This window comes from Girardinichthys multiradiatus, chromosome 7 (assembly GCF_021462225.1).
Source record: "Girardinichthys multiradiatus isolate DD_20200921_A chromosome 7, DD_fGirMul_XY1, whole genome shotgun sequence".
NCBI classification, from domain to species: Eukaryota; Metazoa; Chordata; class Actinopteri; order Cyprinodontiformes; family Goodeidae; genus Girardinichthys; species Girardinichthys multiradiatus.
Window position 1 is genome coordinate 25,734,322 of NC_061800.1, and position 12,671 is coordinate 25,746,992.

Here is a 12,671-nt window from a genome sequence, read left to right on the forward strand (position 1 = left end):
CTTACATTGTGATCGAATAGACATCGTGCTGCGTGCATCGTGAAGATTGTAGTATATAATCTCAGCTCCTAAAAATTTAGAATGAGCTACTGCTTGCATCATGCAAACGATGTATTCAAATTTAGAAGAAAACAATTCCTTAATTTTAAACTTCACTTAAACTGCTGCTAATGAGCACTTACCGCTGAGTGACGTCTGTACCACGGTGGGATTCTGAATGCACAAACATAGGAAAAATTTAAATAAAGCATTATATGAAAAAATTTAAGTTTAGAAAATGTTGAGGATTTTTAAGTCTTAAAACAATAGTCCAAAGGGTTATAAAGCAAAAAGCAAATATTGGAGGAACCTTTGTTCACTGAGTAAGGAGATACAAATAAGCACGTAATGGTTAATGTTAAAAAAAAAAAAAAAGGATTATAAAAAAAAAGGAATATACAAAAAAAAAACAATACTGAAGGTTGAAGACACTATAGAACTTGGAAAAGAATATTGAAAATAATAGTGAAATTAAAGAAATACAAGAAGCAGTAACTGAATTTCTGATAAGACACGTTAGTGTTGTAGGTTATAGTTTTATTTTAAAAATGATGCGACCAGTTAGTTTCTGTTCTACATAATCTGATACGATAGGTGGCGGTATTCCCCTTGAGCTAGTTTTGTAATTGACCATTAAAAACAATGAAGAAGCAAAGGAAGCGGTTGCTATTAGCAACAGAGCAACTGAAAATACAGCGGAGTTAAAACATAGCTTAGAATTAGACTTTTTTCCTGGGGATATCATGACGAGTCCGCGGAGAAATGCTAAGGGTATCCTTAAGGAAGAAGTAACCAAGATGGAGGTACGTAAAAAAGGTCAATTTAAAACCATCAATGATAAATGTGTAGTCAAGCCATTTTAACCGGGTCGTTGCAGCTGCACCAACAGTAGGAATCCTTTCGTCCTGATGTTATGACGGCCACCTAATCTTATCTCTATCTAAATCTTATTTCTTACTTATACAACTATAATAGTAAATGTTTTAACGTTTAATGTCGAACAGCGATAATTTCGATATCTTCCATTTAATGTTTAGCCGGTATGGATGGTATTTGAACTAGTTTGAATACTACTGCTATCTTTGTTTTTAATTAATGATATCGGGGCCAAGTTGTCCGAGGCTCTGTCATGAAGTATTGTTAAAATTAGGTGGACTATAATAAAAAACATTTTTAAAAATCATTTCAGTTTAATTTACATAAAGACTTAACTTAAAGAAGTGAAAGAAATTCCATCAAAATAGCCATAAAGACTGTTAACAGCTAAAAATAAATCAAAACAGATACAATCAGAGACAAATTAACCACAGAGTTACAAAGTGAGAAAAAATACCCATAAAAAACAGCTCTGACATAAAATATTATAAAACAATTAGCTTTTAAATAGAAACTGAGATACAAATCATTTCTACCACCCTAGCACACATATTTGTGCTTACCTAAGTATAAAACATTTTAAAGGTCATTATGTTTGCATAACTACCTATATTAAGGCAATAATATGTCCCGGATCATATTACCAGCCATTTGGTAGATTAGGCATGCACAGCTAATAACCAAGGAGGCTGTCTCTGTGGTTCTCTATTATTAGTAATCAGTACTTGCTGTAGTTCGATCAGCAGTGAGCAACAACCAGCAATGGGTTTTGAAAAAAATACTTGGGAATCATTGCTAGGAGGTTCTGTATAAGATATATAAATATTGAGCATGGGATTATAATATTGTACTTCCACGTGGAAGTGTTTTAAAAGTCACCTGTGGGGAAGTGGAAGAGTAAACCTTGCAAATAATAGGCAGGAATAGCAGCTGTTGAAAAAACACACCAAACAAGTAGCTGTTGTTTCAGTCTGAGCATACGAGTGAACAAATGTTTCCTAACTTAAAAAATGGAAGAATTTTGTTCAAAAGGTCAAAAGGATGAGTAAATGACTGAAAAAAATCTAAAACACAAAAAAGAAAATACACTGAATATTTCATGAGCTACCCTGGTTTTAATATCTGCTTTAGCCAATAAAATAAACCTCTCCTCTGGCCTTGTTTATTTGGGTGCCACAGTTCTTTAAATGTAAAATCTATTTCTCATTCTGATAGCCAAACAATTGCATTAAATATGCCATTTTACTGAAGAAGGGTTTTGGTGAAATTGTGGAAAAATAGGTCAATAGTAGAAAAATATGTATTTTCTTTAGGCAGATAATGTGACAAGTGAGAAATTGTACATTTGTCTCAAGAAAAAGCTCAAACAAAATCAGACTGAGTGTATCTGTGGAACGTTAGAGAAGAACATTTATTAACGTGGTTTTTAACCCAGGTTGTCCTCCTTTTGTTCCCAGCATGTAGACAGTATTCAACCTTTAAATAAGAATCCACAAATCCTTGCTGGCGAAGACTCGACAGAGCAACAGATGCTGCGGTCCAGGATAGATGAACAGTCTACTTTGATCTGCATATTGAAGAAGAGAGCAGATGAAATACTTCTGCAATATCAAGCCCTGCAGAAAATTAACTCTGAACTTGAAGACCAAGCGGCTCACTGCCAGACAAAACTGGACGCTGAAAGAGAAAGAGCAGCGATGTTAAAATCTAGATTCACCGATCTGTCTGGCAACAATCAAGCAATCATTTCTTACATGGAGGAACACAAAAACCAAAATACTCAGCTGAAGCTGGAAAACAGGCGGCTGCAGATGGAAAATGATTCACACTTTTCACAGAAGCTACGTGATAAAGATGTGTTGGTTGAAAAGCTTGTGCAAGAAAATAAGCTGCTGAGAGAGAAAAGTTCGATTAATGAAAAGGAATTCAGGTCTGTTTTTTAACTTGTTTCTCAAGAAATTGATTAGTTTCATAAGATGTAAGGTTTTACTTCCCCGACCTCCTAAACATGTACTTTATTTCTATATTCATTTTAAAAGCAAAATATGTTGTTTTTTGAGTGCAGTTTGAACAAACTAGGCAATATTAAAGAAGCCAAAGAGGGTCTTTGGCTCACTTCATTACAGTCTCTACTTTTTTACCATAGACTTGACTATTGCTTATTAACTATTAATTATTAACTATTGACTATTAATCTTATTTTGGGAAGAAATTAATGATCTTAGTTATTATAATCAATCTCTTGCTGCTTATTATTTGACATACATTTTTACTGATATTCTTAATCATATTTCCTTAAATCTAAAGGGAGAAATTAGCTGGATGCGAGTCAAGACTCAGAGAACAAGCAGCCCAGCATCAAGCCAAGGAGGTGTCCCTGCTGAAGGAGCTGCTTGATGCTCAACAACAGCACAAAGAAGCTGCGGAAAGCCGTGAAGGTAAACATGGCAGATAGCTGTGTTCATTGTTTAATTACAAGCAATGCAGCTGCAAACATGCAGGGTTTGTTTTTCCACTATCAGATTTGAAGCTGAAACTTGCAGAAGCTGAAAAAGAGCACGAGTTGAAGGAAATCAGCATGAGAGAAACCATAACAACTCTGACCAGAGAAAAAGGCAAATTATTGGATATGTCTATAGAAAGAGGCAAAGCAATCCAGGTAAATAAAAAAGATTTGTTGTCAATAATAAAGTAGTACTATTTGCAATAAATTCATAAATTGTTTACTCTACATACAAACTCCTCTTCCATACAGGAGAAACAGGAAAAAATCCAAGAGCTAGAAACAAAATGGAAAGAGGAGGAAAAGGCCAAAATTGAAGCTCAGGACAGGTAATATATATCTATTTACAGTACAGACCAAAAGTTTGGACACACCTTCTCATTCAAAGAGTTTTCTTTATTTTCACGACTATGAATATTGTAGCTTCACACTGAAGGCATCAAAACTATGAATTAACACATGTGGAATTATATACTGAACAAAAAAGTGTAAAACAACTGATAATATGTCTTATATTCTAGGTTCTTCAAAGTAGCCACCTTTTGCTTTGATTACTGCTCCGCACACTCTTGGTATTCTGTTGATGAGCTTCAAGAGGTAGTCACCTGAAATGGTTTTCCAACAGTCTTGAAGGACTTCCCAGAGATGCTTAGCACTTGTTGGCCCTTTTGCCTTCACTCTGCGGTCCAGCTCACCCCAAACCATCTCGATTGAGTTCAGGTCCGGTGACTGTGGAGGCCAGGTCATCTGGCGCAGCCCCCCATCACTCTCCTTCTTGGTCAAATAGCCCTTACACAGCCTGGAGGTGTGTTTGGAGTCATTGTCCTGTTGAAAAATAAATGATGGTCCAACTAAACGCAAACCGGATGGAATAGCATGCCGCTGCAAGATGCTGTGGTAGCCATGCTGGTTCAGTATGCCTTCAATTTTGAATAAATCCCCAACAGTGTCACCAGCAAAGCACCTCCACACCATCACACCTCCTCCTCCATGCTTCACGGTGGGAACCAGGCATGTAGAGTCCATCCGTTCACCTCTTCTGCGCCGCACAAAGACACGGTGGTTGGAACTAAAGATCTCAAACTTGGACTCATCAGACCAAAGCACAGATTTCCACTGGTCTAATGTCCATTCCTTGTGTTCTTTAGCCCAAACAAGTCTCTTCTGCTTGTTGCCTGTCCTCAGCAGTGGTTCCTAGCAGCTATTTTACCATAAAGGCCTGATTCACACAATCTCCTCTTAACAGTTGTTCTAGAGATGTGTCTGCTGCTAGAACTCTGTGTGGCATTGACCTGTTCTCTAATCTGAGCTGCTGTTAACCTGCGATTTCTGAGGCTGGTGACTCGGATCAACTTATCGTCCGCAGCAGAGGTGACTCTTGGTCTTCCTTTCCTGGGGCGGTCCTCATGTGAGCCAGTTTCTTTGTAGCGCTTGATGGTTTTTTGCGACTGCACTTGGGGACACTTTCAAAGTTTTCCCAATTGTTCGGACTGACTGACCTTCATTTCATAAAGTAATGATGGCCACTCGTTTTTCTTTACTTAGCTGCTTTTTTCTTGCTATAATACAAATTCTAACAGTCTATTCAGTAGGACTATCAGCTGTGTCCACCTCCTGCACAACACAACTGATGGTCTCAACCCCATTTATAAGGCTTGAAATCCCACTTATTAAACCTGACAGGACACACCTGTGAAGTGAAAACCATTTCAGGTGAATACCTCTTGAAGCTCATCAACAGAATAACAAGAGTGTGTGGAGCAGTAATCAAAGCAAAAGGTGGCTACTTTGAAGAACCTAGAATATAAAACATATTTTCAGTTGTTTCACATTATTGTTCAGTATATAATTCCACATGTTAATTCATAGTTTTGATGCCTTCAGTGTGAAGCTACAATATTCATAGTCATGAAAATAAAGACAACTCTTTGAATGAGAAGGTCAATTTAAATATATAAATATATATATATATATATATAAATTACTAGATCATTAAGATCTAGTCATTTATATCAATTTAGATCATTAAGATCATTCTCAAGTAAGTTAATGACACGTTGTTTCTGTACAGTGCCTATTTCTATACCAGCAGAACGTTTGAACATTTCGTTACAATATAATGACAACCTTCAATTATTTAATTAGCATTTTATATGATAGACTAAAACAAAGTAGGGTAAATCTGAAAAGTGTGGTATATATTTGTATTCAGTCTTCTTATTGCTCCAAATAAAACCCAGCGCATCCACCTGGTTTTAGTTGGCACACAATGAGTAAATAGAGTCCACCTGTAACTAACTGATTGAAAATAGAAAGCGGAAGGAGTACGGCGAAACCACAACCCTACCGACATGTGATTGTCTGCCTAAACTGACTGAACAAGGAGAGAATTAATCAGAGAAGCTGCCAAGAGACAGATGGTAGCTCTGGAGGTGCCACAGCTTAGGTGGGTCAATCTGTCTACATGACAACTATCATTCATGTACTCTGAAAGTCTGGCCTTTATGGAAGAATTTAAAAAAAGGCATTCCTGAAAAAAGCCATTAGACTTCCCACAAGGCTCGTAGGGGACAGGCTTTTTTCAGATGTCAACAGTGTTTTTTGGCCTTTATGCAAAAAGGTAAGTGTGGCAGAAAAATCCAGAAAAGGTGAAAAAAAACAAATGAAGCGGACCTCTGTTCTTGTTGAAGACGTTTTGCTCTTCATCCGAAGGGCTCTCTCAAGGTAGGGAGGGACAGACAGGTTCCAAGCTTTTAAGCTGTTTGGGATGTGGCATTCTGCACATCTAAACTCACATGCAGATTAGACTTCTGTCACAATAGGGCGTTGTTAGTGCCGTTGACAGCCTGGACCACGACACTGAGAGATGCCTTGGTCACATGCAAGAAGGTGTGAAGCTGACTGGGCATCAGGCTTAAGCTGAACCCTATGTGTTTAAAAGATTAAATCTGAGGCCTGTTTAGAGTTAGTTCTTCTTGTTTGACATAAATGGCTTCCTTCACTCCTCTCTCAAACCATCTATCTTCTCTGTCCAAAATATGAACATTTTGATCCTCAAAGGTGTCCCTTATCCTTGAGGTGTAGGTGCACAGCTGAGTCTTGTCCTGAGTAGCTGGCTCTAATGTGCTGACCCATGCGTCAGTGGGGAGGTTGTTTAGTTTCTGCTGGGCATTTTGTCCTTAGGATGATAAAACCTCTGTCTGAGAGTTCAGTTAGGTCTGAAATGGACTGAGGTGTTGTGTTTGGAGAACATTTTTCTGACTTTCTCAAATGTTCCAGCAATGTAAGGAATGGGGCAGAAAAATATTAACACCACTTATAGCCCTGAACACAGGATTTCTATAGTAAAACGTGATCAGCCTCATGCTCTGAGGAGAGTTTGATGAGAAGATTGATGAAGCCAAATACAGGGCAATATTGGAACAATTTCAGTTCACTTGCGACTGGAGTAGAGGTAGAATAGGCATGGTTTAGACTGAAGCATATTAATGAGGCAGAATGACCCAGTCAAAGTCCAGACCTAAATCAAATTGAGAATCTGTGGCCAGACTTAAATTATTTTTATAGATTCTGTCCATCAGATCTGACTGAGCTTTGGGTATTTCTGTACATAGCTGCTAAAGAGATTTGCAGCTGTAGTTGCAGTGGTTCCTCAAAATATTCAAGCGCTGAATTCAAAAGTATGGCGCACTTTTCAAAATATAAAAAAAAAATTTGAATCTGTCATTCGCCTCCCATGTCACAAACAAACTACTTTGTGTTGCTCTATCACACAAAATCCCAATAAGATACTTTTATTTTGCAGTTTTTACTTAACATAATGTTAAAGTTACTTTTGCGATGCCCTTTACATGCATGGCCACAGGATCAGGATGTGAAAGATGTGGAATGAAGTTTTTAATAAAAATAATTTTTAAAAACAACTAGTCCTTCTAGAGGCCTCATGTTTTTACAGTTTTAACATGAATTCCTTTTCTTTATCTGTGTCAGAGGTCCATTTCTGTTCTTGTGCAGACAGTTAATAACATGATCATATCTTTTCTCAGATTTGTATCAGAGGCAGAAGCAGTAAATAAAGACAGACGTGTGAAGTCCCTCCAGGCTGCTCTTGACAGTTCCTTGTCAGAGTTCCAGAAGCTGAACAAGGTTTGTTTTACCACAAATCATCCATTCAAGGCTTACAAAAAACTTAACATGTAGTATTTTTACAGGATTTTGATGCTTTCAAGGAACACAGCACCAACCTGCTCGCACAGGAGAAGGACTTAAATCAAAAACTTCGCCATATCATCGGCTAAAACACGGTTTTTATTTCCAATTCCTAATAAAAAAATACCTTTCAGCAAGAATGTTTACTTCTGATATACACTCAGACATATAAATGCATTCTCACTAAAAAGGTTTTTGGATCACAATATATTTTTATTCCACTTCTACTGGATCTACAAAACACACAATTAGCATGACTTGTTAAAAGTCCCTGAGGTAGAAATACTGTACAAATGCCCGCCTCTAAACTTCACAGTCTTACAGGAAAAAGATGTTTATGTATGTGGCTCTGCCAGTTTGTCAGCTTTTTAGACCACTTCTTCAATGGGACCCACCATATAAAAAGCCTGTTCTGGCCAGTGATCATTTTTCCCCAAAGAGAGCAGAGAATCGCCATTATAAAAAATACATCCTATTCTATGATGTTTTTTTGTTTTGCTTTGTTTTGGGGTTTTTTGGCATGAGTGCTGCACTTTGCCTACCAGAATGCTCTTAAAGCCTTTGTTTACTTAAGAGGCATCAATTTTCCTAGATGGCCCGTGAAGGTACCTGGAAGGTAGCAGAAGACAACTCATCCATTCCCAGGATAACAATGATTCATAGTCGTACAAAAAGAAATGAAAAGCAGTCATGATCCACTTTGAAAACATGATCCTTGAACTTTTTCACAGTTTGTTTCAATACAGCCTCAAACTTTGGAGTAATCTTTGGAGAATTTTATACATCAGACAAAAACAAAGTAGGGAATATCATGTATAAATAAAAAAATCTGAAAACTGTGGTGTGCATTTGTCTTTTGCCCCTTTTACTTTGAAGCTCAAAAATAAAGAGTAACAAATTGAAGGCCTCAGAAGTTTCTGGGTCACCATGATAACTCTGGAGGAGCTGCAGAGAAGCACTAAACATGGTAAATGTATACACAGACCAGCCACTACTCTGGCCAGAAGGGACCAAAATTAAGCTTATTGGTCTATATACAAAAACACAATACATGGAGGCAAAATAGTGGTGGCAGTGTCATGCTGTGGGAATGCTTCTCTTCTGCAGGGACAGGGAAATATGAGAGTATATGAGAAGCTGCCTTGAGCTAAAAACATGGCAGACCAAGGTGGAGGTTCATTTCTTTGCAGGCCTGCTGCTGGTATTGCAACAAATGGCCGTTCTGCAAAGTATTGACTCCAGGTGGTGATTTATTCCTGCACTGTGGCCATGTCTGTAGGCAAAGGGGACTGGAAACCCACAGCAGACGGGATGCGGCCGAACACGGCTGATACCTTGGGGCAAATTAAATGTAAATTAAAAAATGACCCGAGTGATGTTTTAAGAAGTTTCGGAAATATTTATATAAATGGATTGGCAGTGCACACCTCTGACCCCACATGGGTATACCTAAAGATGTTGTCAATAAAGAGAAGAACGCACTGCCCTTCCTAATTGCGGAAGTATTCAATCACGGTCAGACCTGTGAGAGCAACTCTGGCACCAGCACCTGGAGGTTCATTTATCTGCCAAACACCAACGGCACCTGACAACATCAAGACAGACCTCTTCATGACATGAACACTAAACTGCAGGCTACCAAGGATGAAATTATGTCAGAGAAGCAGTCACATTTGAGGTGGTGTCCTTCAGCTAAATGACGCCAGACTCAGTCATCTCATGATCCAAGTCATTCTCTTCACGAGTTCGTTCTCCGACTCCAGGAAACACCACTGTGAGCTTTGCCCAAAGTGTTGATCAGCTCCATGTTCAGAGCAGTATTACCAACTCTAGCACCACCAAACAGACCTCAAATAAGACTGAGAAATAATTCAATGCAGAGAAAGAAGAAAAAACAATACATATAGCATGAAATATTAACAGACCAATCTATCCACCCTTAGCATAGGCTGTCAGCAGATCAACCAGTCACCAAGATCTCCTGCTCCAAGTTCATGTCTCATGCCGAAAACCTCAGTGGGAAATAAATAAATAAAAACAATTTAGCAAGGTAAAAAAATAAATAATTTAGCAAATATATTGAAGAAAATAAAACCTAAAACAACCCAAAAAGCTGATGAGATCAGGTAAAAGTAAGCCAAACTAACAATAATTATTATTAAAACTGAATACAATTTATGTATACTATACCGACACTCAACATAAAAGATAATATGTTTATTACCATATTAAATATGCCTTCCCTTTAATTTATAAAACTGAAAAACCCTATTGGCCCAATTTAAATATGTACATGTTTTTTATTTGTGACTAAGTCTCAGCTTTTAATTTTACCTGTTCATTCACAACAAAACATAATTATTTCTCGTTAAAGAAAAAATGCAAGCAAAATCTCGTTTGGTTTCTCTTTCTCTGTTGCTGTTTTTAAATGATGTTTTTTTTTTTTCATATTCTACAGTAACAAGCGTGAACTTGGGCTCAATAATAAAGGCACCTTTGCAACCTATTTAACTGACAATTATCCTAACCAGCAGGTTAAATGTTTCATGGCGATATCTAAAGAAAATTCTTTAATTAAAGCATTTTTGGTTCAAAACCTTTTATATAACTTAATCTACACTGCTTTCACCCAGGTGCTGATCCACCTCCAGTACCAACCTGTTGTTCCCGAACATGACTGAAGGTGAGAACCCTGCTGAGACGACCCATCTGAGCATGCGCGCTAAATCACATCCGCCGTCATACTGTCACCTACCACACGAGGGCGGCAAACCTCAGGAAAAAACCCATATTTTTATGCTTTTTTTTTCAAACTTTCAAACATGCAAATCTACGGTCGCCCTGAAGTGCAAACCATATCAACAAATCACTAGACACAACTAAAAAATAAAAACATACCAACATATTAAAAATGGCAACAACATATTCAAAACCGCAATGAAATTTCAAAAAAACTTAACATTAGCAAAGCACAAATACAAATTAAAAATCACAACAAAATTCCTGTTTCGGAGGAACTGGATTCAGCGGAACAACAATAAATTAGTTCAAGATCTATTAAAAGTAAAAACTGCTAAGATAAAAAACATTATATTGACAGATTCACATTCTATTATGTTATGTTTCAGTAAGTACAATTTTAAACCTGTTGCTAAAACCTGAGAGGGAAGGTGACTGACTGACTGACTGACTGACTGACTTTCTCCAAAAACTCATCATCCCTATTAAATAGATTGGTAAAATAGACAAACATGGTTAGTTAAATCAAGTAAACCTTTATTAAAAATATGTAAACAAAACAATGAAAGCAAAAAATAAATGCAATGTTATAATAACAATACCAAATCAATGAAAACGCACAAGGCATTAGTCTTTTCCCCGTTAGTAACATACTGCTCAAAGGGATTTAGGATGGTTTCCATTTTGTTATGTAAGACTACATAATTAAAACCTAAATTAATGTACACTGAAGTATTTAGGTTGATCTTTTTCATTCTCCCCAAATATTTCCTCTTCACATAGGTCTTTTGGAGTGTTGGGGCAACTCCTGAAGACATTTTTTTTGACTCTGTGGTGGCATCAGCTGTTAGAGCAGCTTATCAACAGCTGAAAGAAGGTGGTAAGATACGCCCATCAGAGAGGCCAAGGATCCCCTAAAACCCAGTGCAGGTGGTGGGAGACAGAAGAACTCTAGCAATAATAACACCACCGTTGCTGGTATACCTGAGTTTCCCTGCTATAAAATAAAGCATATTTTTAGTTTGTGCTATTCTAAAATATGAAAGAAAAAAAGAAATATTTTGAGTTGTTTTAAAAAGATAGTGATTGTGAAATAAAATCTCTCAAGGGTAGATTTAATCTACGAACTCTGTGTTCTGCTAGAAACCTGGGTTTATTGTAAATCGTATAAATAATGTCTTACAATTATTTTTGTTTTATCTAATGATTTTGCTGTTGTTGTAAAATGTATCTGTTTTGGATGTGATTCCAGCAGTGGCAGAAACAGAAACCCTCTTTCTTGCTCAACTGTTTTCTTCTAAACAAAATTTCATTTAGATTTTAAATAAAATCACAACCTCTATGAAAATTAATGAACAAAATAATATTTGAAAGTTAGATTGTTGTTTCTTCAGCCTACAAACAAACATTTTGATGAATTATTTGATAAATCTTGTAAAATTATACGTCCACTTATAGTTATACAGCAAATATATGTTTAATAATTCAAATACAATAGAACAAGAAATCTTAATTTACTCAGTGATTTGTGCAATGTTGAGTTTTAAGAACTCCCAGCAATTAAACTTGAGCAGTTTTATAATTTCTAATTTACATTTTTACAACATTCAATGTCTACGAACATTTAATTTGTAATGCATGACAGGTTTCCCTGGTGTATAAATAAGTCAGGCAATTTTTTTCTTATCGACCCTTTAAAATGGGACAGAGAATACTGTTAAAGTAAGGTCAGTAAATGGCTGCAAAAAACCTTGCCTCTCACATAAATCTATCCATCTACCATCAGAGCTGCATTAAAAAAGCTGGAGCTGTAACAAAAAAGGGTATGTTGCCACAGTAAGAGCAGTAAAAACTCTACAAAGCTCATTAGTTAAAATTAGTTAGATTATCTATTAATTGTTGCCTATAAATTAATTATAAATATAAAAGGTATTTCGCTTTAGAATAATTCTCCTAAAATGCCTTAAATGTACATTTTGGATGATTGTCAGTGGAGCAAAGATGTAGTGATTTCTTTCCAAACTGTCATTAAGTGCAACATTCTTTTGTGTCAGAAGATCTCCTCTAATTACTTGTCGCCCGGGGCTCTGCAACACAAAGCCTCTTCACCATGAGCACCACAGAAAGGAGAAGCCTCCCTGAATTTTCTGCCAGTCTGCACAGGACCTAGCTCATCTTTAACACACCAGGGAGAGATCACTTTAAGGTCAGCTGGACCACTGAATGGTCAGATGGTCATTCTTCAGGGTTGGGAAGGTGAATAATTGCCTGCAGGCTGCAGTAATTTATCTGCTGAAAATATTTT

The 12,671-nt window shown here is 36.9% G+C and overlaps 2 protein-coding genes and 1 pseudogene across 3 annotated transcripts in view; 2 read left to right on the forward strand and 1 right to left on the reverse strand.

Moving 5' to 3' along the window:
• The first annotated feature begins 529 nt into the window (after positions 1 to 529).
• zgc:172182 (coiled-coil domain-containing protein 89) lies at positions 530 to 7,767 on the forward strand. 2 transcript variants are annotated; one of them, XM_047370284.1, is made up of 7 exons: positions 530 to 855; positions 2,373 to 2,845; positions 3,223 to 3,353; positions 3,438 to 3,574; positions 3,671 to 3,747; positions 7,465 to 7,564; positions 7,630 to 7,767. In XM_047370284.1, exons 2-7 carry the CDS (start codon positions 2,445 to 2,447, stop codon positions 7,714 to 7,716), a joined length of 933 nt encoding a protein of 310 aa, XP_047226240.1. In that variant the 5' UTR covers positions 530 to 855; positions 2,373 to 2,444; the 3' UTR covers positions 7,717 to 7,767. The 2 variants fall into 2 exon arrangements, with proteins under 2 accessions (XP_047226240.1, XP_047226239.1); XM_047370283.1 differs by having other exon boundaries at positions 530 to 842.
• A 429-nt stretch (positions 7,768 to 8,196) lies between these two features.
• On the reverse strand, positions 8,197 to 9,889 carry LOC124871431 (annotated as a pseudogene).
• A 1,264-nt stretch (positions 9,890 to 11,153) lies between these two features.
• col28a2a (collagen, type XXVIII, alpha 2a) overlaps positions 11,154 to 12,671 on the forward strand; it is a 28,782-nt gene continuing 27,264 nt past the window's right edge. Inside the window, exons 1-2 of the mRNA XM_047370254.1 lie at positions 11,154 to 11,344; positions 12,424 to 12,572. The gene's annotated coding sequence lies outside the window, so the exon portion shown is untranslated. The remainder of the gene's footprint in view (positions 11,345 to 12,423; positions 12,573 to 12,671) is intronic.

What these genes read in the sequence shown, in the direction of transcription:
- zgc:172182 (XM_047370283.1), top strand. Translation starts at nt 783, where the DNA reads ATGACGAGTCCGCGGAGAAATGCTAAGGGTATCCTTAAGGAAGAAGTA. An exon ending in AAAGAGGCAAAGCAATCCAG is followed by an intron (nt 3,575 to 3,670) that starts GTAAATAAAAAA and finishes TCTTCCATACAG; the next exon opens with GAGAAACAGGAAAAAATCCA. An exon ending in AGTTCCAGAAGCTGAACAAG is followed by an intron (nt 7,565 to 7,629) that starts GTTTGTTTTACC and finishes GTATTTTTACAG; the next exon opens with GATTTTGATGCTTTCAAGGA.